The sequence below is a fragment of the Alternaria viburni genome, assembly GCF_023758015.1.
Source record: "Alternaria viburni strain BMP 2772 chromosome Unknown scaffold_2, whole genome shotgun sequence".
In the NCBI taxonomy this organism is placed as follows: domain Eukaryota; kingdom Fungi; phylum Ascomycota; class Dothideomycetes; order Pleosporales; family Pleosporaceae; genus Alternaria; species Alternaria viburni.
In genome coordinates, this window is record NW_026055771.1 from 226,521 (window position 1) to 240,995 (window position 14,475).

General features: G+C 52.8%; 4 protein-coding genes across 4 annotated transcripts; 1 reads left to right on the forward strand and 3 right to left on the reverse strand.

Annotated features, from left to right (window-relative positions):
• Positions 1-586: 586 nt before the first annotated feature.
• On the reverse strand, positions 587-1,282 carry J4E79_001007 (uncharacterized protein; the record flags this gene model as incomplete). The annotated part of the gene is made up of 1 exon (XM_049349918.1): positions 587-1,282. One exon carries the CDS (start codon positions 1,280-1,282, stop codon positions 587-589), a length of 696 nt encoding a protein of 231 aa, XP_049215077.1.
• A 4,239-nt stretch (positions 1,283-5,521) lies between these two features.
• Positions 5,522-10,269, reverse strand: J4E79_001008 (uncharacterized protein; the record flags this gene model as incomplete). The annotated part of the gene is made up of 2 exons (XM_049349919.1): positions 5,522-10,117; positions 10,222-10,269. The coding sequence occupies 2 exons, from the start codon at positions 10,267-10,269 to the stop codon at positions 5,522-5,524; spliced, it is 4,644 nt and encodes a 1,547-aa protein (XP_049215078.1).
• A 659-nt stretch (positions 10,270-10,928) lies between these two features.
• On the reverse strand, positions 10,929-11,548 carry J4E79_001009 (uncharacterized protein; the record flags this gene model as incomplete). Its single annotated transcript, XM_049349920.1, has 2 exons — positions 10,929-11,370; positions 11,457-11,548. The coding sequence occupies 2 exons, from the start codon at positions 11,546-11,548 to the stop codon at positions 10,929-10,931; spliced, it is 534 nt and encodes a 177-aa protein (XP_049215079.1).
• An 802-nt stretch (positions 11,549-12,350) lies between these two features.
• On the forward strand, positions 12,351-13,719 carry J4E79_001010 (uncharacterized protein; the record flags this gene model as incomplete). Its single annotated transcript, XM_049349921.1, has 5 exons — positions 12,351-12,678; positions 12,740-12,845; positions 13,014-13,313; positions 13,371-13,509; positions 13,570-13,719. The coding sequence occupies 5 exons, from the start codon at positions 12,351-12,353 to the stop codon at positions 13,717-13,719; spliced, it is 1,023 nt and encodes a 340-aa protein (XP_049215080.1).
• Positions 13,720-14,475: the final 756 nt, after the last annotated feature.

Consider the following 14,475-nt stretch of genomic DNA (forward strand, 5'->3'; position numbering starts at 1 on the left):
GAGAATAGCAGTGCAGGTTCCAACGTGTACTAATGCAAGCTAGGCATGGGCAACACCCTTGGATTGATGATTACATGTCTATCTGTCAAGGTAGGGTCTCACGTCTGTTCCGGTGCCTTTGGATGCGATAGTATAGCATGATGGGACTGTGCGTCTTCGCTCAGCGTCGTGGTATGAACCACACATGTTTTACATGAGCATGATGACTGCTCATTGTGTACTCGAGCGGATGACCAACGATGAGAGCCAGTCTACTTTCTTGACTAGGTGTCTGGATACAGGTGGCATTGCCAGCAGGAGTAAGCCTCTATTGCTCGTAGTCACAACTGGAAGCTAGCAAGGTCTTATACACTTCAGTGCATGACCCATAGATACAATGGCATTTTTGTTGCCTTGTTCATCAACCAATACTGCTCTCTTATGCCCCGCGTTTGTCTCTCTAGACCTTGCCATGGAACCGTGGCTGTCTTGCACAGGCCCGCGCCACGTGGAGCCCGGCCTTGCCATGAACCCCATGCCATCATGTTCCTTGCAGGTCGCACGCCGTCAGTAATATATGTATATTGCGGCCAACGATGCAGCTGCTTCAGCCACCCTTCGAGACGACATCCTGGGTACTCATGTCCGCCATCTGCTTCCGAACGCCTTCCACTGTCGGTTCAGCTGCGACCCCTTGTGCCCGTGCATCGCTGTCTTGGGCGCGCTCCGCTTCTGCATCTGCATCATCCATGTTGTCGTCTGCGTCTCCGGCTTCCGGCTGGCCATTCTGTCCAATGCCATTCTCCAGCTCTTCAACGGCTCCGAGCAGCCAGTCTACCACGTCGTTCTTGTCGTTGATCTCCGCTTCGTAGACCGCATCGTGGCCCGCTCGGTTGATGATGGTGACGTCGGCGCCCGACTGTACTAGGAGTTTCACACTTTCGAGGTGGCCGTTCAATGCAGCCCAGTGAAGGGGAGTGTTGCCTGCATCGTTGACTGCGTTTAGAAATGCCGGTTCTGGCTTCTCTGCGCTTGTCGAGAAGAGCAACTTGATAATATCTATGCTAGTGAGAATGGCTTTCGACCACGCACGACTGGAAATGTTACCGTTGTGACCATTGGCAGCAGCATAGTGCAGTGCGCTATTCTTCGAGTATGGGTCGATGGCCGCAGCGAACAGTTCCGCCTTCGGTCGCTTGGTCTGTGTGGACAGTTCGGAGACGTATGAATCAAGCTCGGAAGGTTCGTTTGCGCGCGCGAGGTACAAGACCTCGTCTATGGCATCTTCGTCTAGTCCTGCCATGTCTGCTTGTCGGCCTGCGCTTTGGGGACCTCTGTGCTTCCGAGTAAATATTTTCTGACAGGTCTGCCCAATGAGGAAAGCGGGGGCGGGGTGCAAGTAAGCCTGCTGGCGGCTAGTCCAGAACAGGCCGTAGCTTCTGGAGGACTTCTCGGGGCTGCAATCCACCGTTCGCGGCCGATGCTGCACCTGCCCACCCATCACTCTACATATGCAAGTGCGCACGCTGCCTGGCCATGCACTATACTCAAACAAGGCGTTTTACCTCCTTATCTTCCTCTCATCACCGAAATCTCAACTTGATACTGCACCCTTACTGCAGATCCTGCACTGTTAATGAGAAGGTATAGCAATCAATCTATGGAAGCGCTAGAAGGTCAATACGCATGCACCAACTATGACGTGCAGCAATATGCTCTAGCTTGTCCTTGACTGTCGGTGTCTACCGACTTACATATTCCGAGTTGCTCCTGGCTCGCTTGTGCATTTGGCAGATTCCTTCCCACACCGGCTTTGACAGACTGACACAACGACTAAGCACCAGCAGAACCGAGAAGACGGTCCTCTCTAAATTTTACTCTCGAAACCTTCTTCGCGTATCTCCTCGATTAGTAGGAAAAGGTTTGCGAACAAAACAGGGAATGGCTATTGCACTCAGGTGTATGATACTACCTCAGAAGATCATTGGCTTTTTTGTTCCAACATCCAACTCACGATTCGGTACTTATTTGATACAGCTGAGCGTTCGGACGTGTGGCTGTGTCACAATGGGGACGGGAAGCTCCCACGCCACATTGAAATTACCCGGTTGCCGTCTTGTGTCGGAGCGGTAAACTGGGTTCATATGAGCCTACTTTGGTTATTCTGCTTTGTTGAGAAGCAAGACAAGCTGAAGCAGACCTAGCACGCAAACGGAGTTCCCGGCTTCGCTTCTTCCCTACATGGTCTCATTCGTCTGCGGCCTGCAGAAAGAAACGTCTATCTGTGCGGCGTACGTCATGAGAGTGTCGGCTCGCCTACACCTGCCACTTAGTACTCAGCTTCCCAAGGCAGGTCGGCTCGACTGCTTGAAGGTGTTCCCACTCAAACCTTCATCCTTCCGCTAACCCTTGCCCAAGCATAGATTGCGCAAGGTCCGTTGTGTACCCTGAACCTGGTCTTCCCGCGCAAATCCAAGATCCCAACAGGCTTGGGCAAGCAAGTTCCTCGGAGACTGCACTACGCGTCTTGCCGAGGCCGTTTCAGAGCTTCTAATCAGATTCCCACCAATCGCACTCGACAGAATCGGTCCGATAGCGAACGTCTGATCAGAAATCTCCCAATGTTCAATCTAGAGCGGAAGGATTGTACCACTGTTAGGTCGCTCCTTGGATCGAGTCCTGGACATGTGAAAGGAGAGATTGTCACTGGGATCGGCGCGGACCTTAATATCTACCTAGATGAAGCTGGAACATTGTCCGTTCGGATCAGTGCCGAACCTAGTCATGTAAGATTACAACCACTCAGGCCAAGCTGATATGAATAGGCGTTTAACTTCAGAGGCACTCCGCAATTGGTACTCCGCACCGGCTTCTTAACGCTTGCTCGTTCGCTTCAGTTGTTGAAAATAATCAGGCGTATCGCTTGCCGAAAGCAGACATCGCCCGAGAAGTCACCCTAGTGCACAGCGTAGCCGCGATCCTGGATCGGCAACGTCCACCAAGGCATACGGCGCCGTGCGATAGACATACAACAAACGGGAACAGAATAGATCTTCAGAAAGGGAGCCATATTCGCAGTCGTTGCCTGATATGGAGCCTTTTGCGTGGTCACATAACAACCCGGAATGTTCACATCGAATTACCTATTTTTCACCAAGATGACAAAAATCGAGTACATTGCAGAGAATTTGCATGCGGCAGCAGCCGATCGAGCAATCTCCAGAGCGGCACCATAGATACACCCGCACTGCTTTCCAGTTCACGCCGCTTTAAGCCACAAGTGCTATTGGTCTTTCGTGGACGTTCTCAAAAGTTACTTTACTTTTTAGCCTTCCCACGCCGCACACTAAGTTACCCCGCGGACGCGAAAGTCGTAGCGATGCCTGCGCTAAGGATTGTGCAAGGGGGAGAGGCGGCATTTGGACGCCACTACATCGATAGTAATTCCTGCATCTGGTCTGGTGCAGCCAATGTACCGATGCTCGACTAACGGAAGCCGCGTATCACCTTTCGGAGGTGTGGGTATCGCAACATTAGCTCTCGGCTCACATTACCCTGCTGCGCCGCGTGGCTGCATCAATACCAACACTTCAAGCCGTTTGTCGACAAGATTCGTGGAGCTGTAAGGATTCCTTCGACGCCTCCAGCTTCCAAATCCTTCCTGTGTGGCCAACGTGAAGGTCAGCAGCGCATTATATCTTATGCAAGACATCGTGTCATACATGGGTAAAGTATGCTACATCTCCACTGAGGCTCGGTAAGCCCATAACGTCTACGCAGATGTCGATCGGTGTGATAGGCCGGCTTCGGGTGCCGCTAGCTGCTCAAATTGTTGAGAAGGACAACGTACCATTCCAGAACATCCACTCCAGGCTTTCAGAGAATTCACTCACGGGGTCCATGTCTTCAACGCTTACCTCTGAGGGGTTTTCTTGACATAGATCCTGCAATATCTCTTCCTCGGATAGGGTCACGCTAGCTCCCTTGCCGGCTAGCCAATGAGCTAGCCACGGCATGCTATCCGAAGGCAAGACCCTTCCACTGGGGCTGTCACTACCGTCATTGCCAGCCAGACGGGAGTTACTCCTACCGCCTAACTTACCGATAAGGCCCCCTCTCTTATTCAACATGACTCGACTATCGTGGGCTCTGTTCTTCCGATCGCTTAACAAATCGCATCTTTGAAGAGGAGTCATGATAGCTCCACAACAAAGGCACTTTCATTCGGTTCAACGCTAATTCTAAACGGCGGTGCGCCCTGATGAGCGCTGATCTGGCGGGCCGGCATAGAAGCTTTCGCATCATCTCAACAGCGGGACATGGATAGACAGGGACCTCAAGCGCTCTTCGCGATCCTTCGCTTGCGGAAGAGAGCGATTGCATCCACGGGGTTTGGCTCAAACGAAGGATGGACATGCACACTGCTTGTTCTTCACATGCCAATACTGTCGTGTGTCTAGCAAGGGGGCGTCAACATGCTTTAGCAGGACAACTACACTTGTCTTAGACGTGATTGCAGTGCCTTAGCGGACGGAACGGGTGACATCCATCAACGGGGCATCCTATTCAGGTTTGTTGCTCCTTCTCACCATGCCTGTCTCCCTGCCTTCGTCGCCATTGCGGCCCATCGCTTGCTCTGTTGCGTATTGAGTTTGATGGCAACCGTGGCCCCTTCTGACTACTGTCAAACAGAAAAGCTAGTAACAGACTTGTGTGCGACATGCTCGCACTACCGCAGTCACGCCGATTGTGACGCTGGAATTGTAGATGTAGGGGGAGGAGGAACGTGTCTTCACAGTATAGTACTGTGCACAAGCTCCCGAGCTCCTGGGATCGTTGAGTGATCTTACGTACAAACAGCCGTGCTTGTGCTGCCTACTGCGTAGTATGTAAGAAGAGCTTTCGGGCCGTAAACAAATTTGCATGGCGATTATCATGACTGCAACTGCTACGCATGCCTTGCAGTCGTTCCGTTCGATAGTATGCATGAAAGTTTCTTCTTTAACACAACAGATCCTTCACTGCGCCTAACAGCGTGGCGCATGATTGTGCAGCTCACTGATGCATGCTGCTGTTACTGGCAGAGAACGATACCAGAACTGGACAGATCTTTAATAACACCCACACCTGCTCATATACTTGTCTCAATGCATGCTTTAGGTGCGCGGAAGTATGATGCCAAAAGGTCCTCAAAGGACGCACCCAGATATGCATAGGAATTAAGATGGGATATGCCAATACGAGGCTTTTGATTATTTGCATGATGTCTCAACGCCGGGAAGGTAGTAAAAGCGCTCTCGTACTGTGTATGCTACGCTAGCTGGACAATCGTCGACAGAATGGATAAGGAAAAAGAAAAAGAGTCGGGCCTTGCGCCGCGCTATGTGACATCCGAAAAGTGAAGCTGGTGATGGTACATGTATCCGAAACGCCTCCTGCACGTGAATTCGTGCTACATGTGTGCATGTGCCATGTCAAGCGCCTAAAACCATCATCTAAGGAGGAGACCTTAGAACCATAAAATCAAAACCAACAAAGACGTTTACTCCTCAATGAGAGCGCCTAAGATCAAACTCTGAATGACAAACTCCGCGCACGTAATCTTTACCTTATGCCCATTCACTTCTCCTTTGATGAGAAGCTCTTCTTGCACTTCAGTCTCATCCCTCTTCCTTTTCTTGGCCTTCTTAGTCTTGCCATTGGCGACAGGCTTCTCGGTACCGAGCAGCATTGCGGCAGCCTCAGCGACACCGCCTTCGCCGTTGTCCACATATACCCAGTCCCACTTGCCGCTAGTGAGCATATCGGATGCGCTCACAAGATCGGCGCAGCGACCGACTGTAGCAGACCCCAGAGCGTGGGAGAGGAATACGAATGGTTGTCGCTTTTCAACTTCCTTCTTCGATTTGCCGGTGATAAGAAGGACACTCTGGCCTTGGAAGAGAAGATCACGATCTTGTATGATTTGGGCGAAGGAGACGTCCTCGCCAGCCGGGTCGTAAGGAGCCATTGTACGGGATCGCACGACACCGTTCGGATCGAGGAACTTGGAAACACCAGCGGGCAGAAGGTATCGCGTAAAGGGCGCAGCGCGAGATGCGTTCAGCGAGTCATGAATCCAGCGAAGATGCAAACACGGAACATTGAGGGCGAGTGCTTGAATGTACTTGGTGCTGCGAGAGTGAGAATCAGAGATGAGAGCGACGAAGCCCAGGTCTCTGTATGCTTGCTTGAGCACCAGTGCAGCAGACCCCTCGATAGTAGAGGCCGATCTACGACGGCTCTGAGATGATGTTGGTGCCTCACTGGGCTCACTCTCAAAAAGCTCGTGGAAACCTTGTTCTAGAACTTGTCCGCCGTTGCTCTTGATTTGCCTAGCAACAACCTCTTTGTCCACGTCTGCTGCAGTAGAAGTAAGAACAAAAGCCATGTTCGCAAACACGCCACTGCCGGATCGGGCGGTAGATGCCACAGACGCGGCACGTGTGGTAACGTCTTTCAGCAGTGATGGTACTCCTGTTCCTCGTCGGCTGAAAGAGGGTGTTGTGAATGGATCAGCAACAGGAGTGCCGAAATGAGAAGCTGGCTTGGCTGGCGTGATGGCTGCAGAGAAGTTGAAGGATCGATCGCGAAGTCGCTTCCAGAGTGAAGCGGTTAAGTAGATCTTACCCACAGGCACGGATATGTGCTCCGCTGGCTGCATTGCTTTAGCTTTGGGCAAGCTCTCCCGGGCGCGTTCTTCCAGAACAACTGTCGTATATCCGCGTTGATCAGTAATGGGAAACTCTGCACCACTGAGGTCATCGATCCTGTCCTTGAAATCGACAACGACATAAACGTTCTTCTTCATACCGAGTTCATCAACCTTGACTTGATCACCCCTACGGAGACTCAGAGCACGGACATGCACTGCATCCATTGATGTAATGTTTTCATCGTCGAAGCGGATCTGCAACTGACGGGCAGTGGCCTGACCGATGCATGTGGCAGGATAGTAATGGCTGCCTGGCCAGGACGCGAAGACCCTGTTTGGCACAATGATTTCCCCTGGTGGGGTTGTGACACGTTGCGACGGAGTTTCTAGTGGCATCTCGGCGTTGCTCGAATGGGGTGCGGAGCTGATGGGCTCATCCGGCTCAACAGCAGCGTCGAGCATCTCGACATCGGCTGGTCTATCGACAACTACTTCCCGAGGCTTCGTAGGAGTGAGTGGAGTACTTTTACGCACCTCCAAAGAAGGCTTTGGGTTTGCTGGTGAATTCACCGGTGAAGACAGGCTCTGCAAGAGTTCTCTGGAGACTGGTTTCAACGCGCCCTGCCTCTCCTTCTGGGTTCTACTGGCTTTTGGCAAGATCTTTGACTTTAAAGATGTCGTTCGTTTGTATGGGGCCTGTACCGCTTCTGTTTCACGCGTAGCGGCCAATGCGCCCTGATCCTCCCGTGCCTGAACAGACACAGTCGCCGGAGTGTCCTCAGGCGCGTGCTGAACCTGCTCGAGACGGGGTGATTTGGGCGGCTCTGTAAGTGCGTCCTTGTCTGTGGTCGGCTTTGGTGGGCTGCGAAAAACACCACGCTTCGCTGTGTATGTAACCTTGCGCCTTTTTGTAGACGGAGGTGCTGGTGAAGTCGGAGCCATGAAGGCGTCGCAATCGTCATCCTCAAGACCACTCAACCGTGGCATTTCGATATCTTCTTCTGGTACTGACTGCTGTGTCTCGGGTAGATTGTAAATGTCATCAATAGAATGGATACGATTATCTCCACGGATCACATCGCTTCCATTGTCTTTTGAGCTAACAGGTGCCGCCTTGTTCGGCTCAGACAGGCTATGTTCTTCCTGGGCGGTCTGAAAAGCCTCTGTACTGTTTGTCTCACGGAGTACAACAGTGTCGTCCCCTGTGGCTTCAGCAGACATGTTATCTGTGAAGAACGTGGGTTGCGTCTCATCGAGTGCGTCAGTCTCTGGGACAGTGTTTTGACGTCGCATGCTCGGTGGCTTGGGTGGCTCCGTAGTCGGATTTTGCCGTGATAGATCGCCATCGCGGATGCCATCCATAGATTGATCTTGTTCAAAAGTTTCCGGAACTTGCTGGTCGGTTCCCATATCCACTTTGCCGGGTTGGACGAGATCAAGCTCCTCATCAGACTTTTCACCTTGGAGTTCAATTGCAGCGTTGCCCTCGAGCTCCTCATTTGCAAGCGGTAGGTCTTCGTCCTCGTCCATTACGGTGTCTTCTTCAATGGTCGGTGTCGCAGTGTCCCGGTCAGCTGCTCCCTCTACGTACTCGTCGTAGGTGTGCTCATCGTATTCCAGATCGCCTTCTTCTGCTTCTGCGTCTTCGGGTCTCAGGAGTGGAGGGCTGCTGGGTACGCGCTCTTCCCCGTCGGGGATCTCGTTGTCATCCAGGCTAGACTTGGGTGGCATGGGGGGCATTGATGAAGAGATGACCTGACTCGTATATCCGGTCTTAGTGGCCATGGTAGTCTGGTTGATACTGTATTGATTCATCGATGGTGACGATGGAAATCGTAGCGATTTTGGTCGCGGTACACTATCGAAGTCTGCGGTTGCATCTGGTTGCGAGTCCATAACAGCAATTGATTCCTTGCTGCTAGGTGGCTGATTTGTGTCTCGTATAAATCGCTGGGTATTCTCGTTCCGTAGTTGCGACTCGTGCTGCAGCTGCGAGGAAGGAATTGCTTGCTGGGTAGAAGTTCGTGAAGTGCGGTGAGGGTGCGAGGAAGTCTTGGGAACCTGCACACTATTGTCGTTGCTATTACGTCTCACTCTAGTCCGTGCGGTATGGGCCGCATTCTGTGACGACCCGTCGGGCAATTGTTCGGTATTGTAGTCTTTCACCCCGTTCCCAACTATGGGTTGTGACTGCTCGTCCATTGTCTCGTCACCGTCATCCGAACATTCACCATGTTCGCCACCTCGTGAGTTCCTCGACTTGACGGGCGATGGTAAACCGACATCCGGTCCGCGTTTCCTTCCGGATCGCGATACTAATGGTGTTGGCACCGAGATGTGTGACAAGGAGCTGGCAGCCCGGCGATGGGCATGCTCCCTTGCCTTCTGCGCCTTCACTTTCCGAGACAGCTCTTGCCAGCTATCCTGGTCTATGGGCACGCTCTGCTCATCTCCTATAGAAGGCCTCCGCTTCTCCTGCGATTGCTTCATTGTAACGTATTCGGCTCGTGGTTCGCTGGATGATCGTACGATGGGATCAGATTTGGGTGTGTCGGGGCGCATGGCTTTGATGGGGCTGGAATAGGCGGGAATTGGACTGGAGTGCCGCAAGTGGCTGAAGTTGGGCGAAGGGCGCGTGAAAACCACATCTTCTGCAACACCGCCCACGGCGGGCGAGGTAGGCGCCTGGGTGTTGTTGAAGGCCTGTGTTAGCGAGATATGCTGTAATCCGCCATCGCCTCCATTGTCGAAAGCAGGAAAGAACAGCGAGGGTGAATCAGCGGTGGCAGGCGTAGTGTTTGTCCGCACGGCCGAGCTGAGCGTCTGGCCAGAGTTCCCCCTGTGCCTGTCTGCCAATGCCGGTGTTTGGAATTTGAGAGGACTTGTAGGCGCCATGCTATTCTGCGCATAACCGTCGTCGTCGGCGTCGATTACGGTAGGGCTCGTAGGCGTTGGCATGTGCTGGTCTTGACTCGATGCAACTATGTCCATCTCATCTGTAGGCAGTTCGTCGCCATTGTCGTCGTCGGAATGGTCCACAAACAGCGATTTAGGAGGATTGACCTCTTTGGCCTCGCTGGTATATATGCCGCTTGTCCATGTCTTCATCATCTGACTGTCCGGCTGGGTGTCGCCCGGCGCGTCCATCATGTTGAAGCTGTGGTACATCTTGAATACGCTGTCCCCGTGTCTTATATTGCCAGTGGTTGTGGGCGCGCTGTGGTGGGTGAGCAAGGCGGCGGGCTTGACATGTTTTGTGGTCGCGGCGCGTCGTGGGGAAAGAGCGCGGTTGAACGGGGAAAGCACGACGGGCAGGTGCAGAGAGACGCAGCCTGTGTGCTGGGCCGAGGGCAAGGTTAAAGGAGCGTGGTTGCCTGAGTGCGGGCTCTCAGTCGATGTGGTGAAGCGGAATGGCTTGTCGCTGCAGGCCCGCTGCTTGAGAGCCTGGGAGAGTTGAGATGGGTCCTGGTGTGGCGTCAGTCAACTCGAGCGATCGGCAGCCGGGGTCAACACGCTATCCAGACGCGACGCAGAAGACGGATACTCACATCGTAGAAAAGATCCCCAAGCACCGTGGGAGTTTGCGAGTCCTCCATGGCGAAAGCTCATCTCTGAGTGCACTTCACAGCAAGGCGCAGATGCTCACTGTCTTTCGTGGTTACTGCAAATCAGCCGTGGCGGCTACGCGCCAATTAACGCGTGGTCCCGTGCCAGTCAGTGACATCTGGACCAAGCGTTGCGCTTCTCTCTTCGCCGCCTTGGGTTTGACAGGCGCATTGGTCCCCGCCTATATTAGACTGCCATCTTCTATTGCTTACTGACACTGCGTGCCTTGCATTCTTTCAATTCGTCAAGGTCTGTCGGCTGTCCGGATAACATTCTCTAGGCTTTCGACATGGTCAGTGTATACTCATGTCCTCAAACATTTTAAAAGGCTGCTGCCGTTCGCGCGCTCTTCTAGAGGGGAGCAATGCTGGTTCTCTACATGCTGAGTGCATCACCACCACCTAGCTCAGAACCTGGTCACGAATATGAAAAGAAAGAAATCGTCATTCAATTGACATGCACACTGTAGATGTTACTCGTACTCTTGGCCATCCTCCAAGAAATAATCCACGTCCAACCCTGCGTATCTCTCTTCCTGCAGTCCTTCTGTCTCCTCCTCCATTGTTTCGCTGTTCTCCTTCATCGCCACCACCCAGACCGCTTCGTGTCTCTCTTCAGCCGCCTACTGACTCCATCTGAGTGCGGTCGCTTATCCGAGGAAAGTGTAGTAAAGGCCCATGACGACCGTCAATCCGACAGCGGTCCATCCGGTTCGGATGACTTGTTGGTTCTTGAATCCGATGCCCACATCCCACGCCAAATGCCTCAGGCCGTTGAAGCTGTGGAAGAAGAACGGGAAAGCAAAGAAGGCCTTCACTCCCATCTTCACAGCCGCGGGCCATGCAGCAACGGCCGCCACCATTGACTGTGTCTCGAGATGCCATCCAGTGTAAGGGGCAATCAGGTAGGCGATGCCGAAGAGGTAGAGGGAGCCGGAGAGGGTAATTCCCGTGATGCGGTTGAGCGACGAGGCGTACCAGGTGATTTGCGGCTTGTAGATAGCCAGGTGGGGGGAGACGGGGCGGTAGATGCGCTGCTTCGCGAGGATCTCGGCGGCCTCGGACTGCGAGGCGTGTTCGGTCGCTGCGAGTCTACGTTCTCCATTGTTAGCATCCGTGGGCGCATGAGTATAGGCGGTACAAGTGGTGCGAGGAAGCTCGATGCTGCTATGACATACCTCCGCTGGACCATGCGTCCCGCCGGTTGTACCCTCAGACTAGGCGCGGCCGCCCGTCGCAGGCCAAGTTGGAATACCCGCTGAGAAGCCATTGTGCAGTTTCTCTGATGCCAATCGACAGAGCCGTCAGGTGTCGTGTGGTGGTTGTCGACCGTCGATGATGCGCAGTGCCGCCAGCCCAAATCTTCCCGATTCCCGAGGTCCCCCTACCGCCCAATCAGCAGCCCAGCATTACGCGGCTTAGTCACGCACTTGGCGGACACCCGATATTTTCTCGCGCGCGCCCTGCTAACTTCCCTCCTTCACGAACCTCGATATCGCCGGCAAGGAGCGCTTGACGTGCTGAACTGCGGGAGTGACGGCCTATTTTGTCTGCTGGCGTTATGTCAGTGGATGGGGCTCAGGAGGGATCGGAGAGGGACTGCCTGTATTAATCGCTTGTGTTGACTAAGACTATGTCTGCACGAGTTTCATATCAAGGCTACATATTGTGTTTTTGCGTGAAATTTGTAACCTTTCGATACAGAGGCCTCGATGCATCGCCTGATGCGAAGCTTGCGAAATAATGGCATGCGTAATTGCAGCATTGTAGCGTCGAGCTTCCCCATGCTGGCCGACGGATTTGCCCGTCATTTGAAGCGGACACGTGAAGGCGCTGACGGGTAGTTCCTATCGTCTCACTCGTCTTGTGCCTACGATTCCGTCTGAAAATGTAGGCAACAAGGCAACATGGGTGTTCGATAACGCTTGGGTCGAGGCATCGTTACCACGCGCGGTGATTGCAAATTTTCTTCTACTTCAACTTCGTTCCGCTGCCGTCGCAATAACGTGACCTCTTTCGCCCATCGTCACACCTGCAGCAATTACATCAACACACATTGACTGAAGAATCTCATGGCGCCTCTCCGCCAGATCTCTAGCGCCGACGCCGGGCTTCCGGCCGGCTCGTACATCTACAAAATCATCTCCACAGCGTCACGGCAAGATCCTCTTACCTACTCTTTGACCGATCAATTGGCCTGCATATCTTCGGACGACTCGTTGCGTTTTCATAGCGCCGACTTACAACCTGATGGTGTGATCGCAAACGCAAATGAAAACATTACCTGTCTGGAAAGAGCGAACGATGCACCCAGCAATGTTGTCGCAACAGCAGGAAGAGACGGATTGATCAGGTTCTGGGACAAGAGGAGCAAGCAGAAGGTTTTGGAAATACAAAGTCGTGAGTGACTAGATCCTTGCCTAGCTGGATGCGAGTGACGTGAGGCTAACGATCAGCACAGCACACAAGCTTGTCTCAGCACTGGTGTGCGACGCTGAAAAGAACTTCGTTGCTGCTGGTATCGAGAATCCAGAAGACGGACCGACCAGCTCACCGGTCTACATATGGTATATCGCCACAGCCCTTGTCTATTGGTAGCATCAGTATCACTAACCCATCCTTAGGGATCAGCGCAGCCCTGCAGCTCCTCTCCGATCCTACGTAGAGTCTCATACTGACACCGTGACAAACCTTGCTTTGCACCCATCGCACCCAACTCTACTCTTGTCATCTAGCACGGACGGCCTAATCAACATCTTCGACACTTCTCAGGCAGATGAAGATGATGCCTTGTACCAAGTTGTGAACCATGGATCAGCCATTGCACATGCAGGCTTCATGTATCCTGGCACAGACATCTATGCAATTGGTACGGACGAGACAGTGAGTTTCTTTGCTCTACAGAGCCAGAAAGAGGAAGAAGAAGAACCGACTCCGAAGGTGTGGGGCGACGTTAGGGAAGGATTAGGATGTGAGTATGTCGTGGATCTGGCATGGGTCGGACAACAGGCCTGTGTTGCTGCAGGAAAGCATAGGTATGTCTTCCATCTGTGGTGTATACCAAAGCGATTATCAGTACTAAGTGGTCACAGCGAGAATCTTCTCAACCTCATACCGATCGATAAAGATACCAACGGACCTCTGGATTACAGCTTCGATCTCGACAAGAGCATATCCTTCCCAGGCGCCCACGGCGAGGAGATTGTCCGCGATCTCTTCACTGATACTCATGTAGGCACAATCTCATCATTACAATATGACATGACGTTCTGTAGCTGACATACATGGCAGACAAACACAACATACACATGCGGCGAAGATGGACACATTCGTGCTTGGAAACCTTCAGAAGAGAGCACCATGGACGTTGATGAAGGAGCGGGATCAGCGAAGAAGAGACGCAAGGACAAGAAAGAGAAGGCAAGGTTCAAGCCATACTAAGATCTCGCGACTGTACTCTCGCGACTACCTCCGACCAATGTTGACATTGGAAAGAGCAAGTGCATATGCGCTGTTGTAAGACTAGGTATGTGCCGATACAAATCTACAGGCATCCACAATAAACACTACTGCACAGTGGTTTTGCATCGAACTAGAACTTCCTTCCGCTCAGAAGCATCGAGGTTCTTACAATTTAATTAAACTGTGACGACACGTGTGCTAGCCGTGATCTACGAGCGACTCTTCCATGTAGGCCGACTCAAAAAATGGCAAAACCCCAGAACTTTTGAAGTTCATCGAATTCATGAGGCGCAATGTACTGTCGACCTCGGAAGGTCACGACTCGCTTGTGGCTCGCCGCCTTCCACGGAAGCTAACGTTTCACCCCAGCCACCCAAACAGCATGACAGTTTCATCCCTCCTTACCCTCCCGCCATCACTCCAACGTCTCGCAGGGCGCCTAGAAGGTCGAAGCGACCGTTCCTGTATGATCTGCGTATCGTGATATGCCTTCAAGGGCGCCTGAGCGCCAAGGTATCCATTCTCTTCACGCGCCCGTTTCCGCCATGCTCGAAGCAGGCGCGTGGCCGTGTTTTCCAGGCCGACGCAACCGATTGTGTTGTTTTGTGTTTGTCTCGTGTGTTTTCTACCGGTGGAACTTTTGCGTTGGATGAGGGAATTGGGCAGATGCAGGATGCAGTACGGGTGTTGCGGCCAGGGAGAGCAATGCATCGTGAAGTCTTCGCTGTGCCTCGG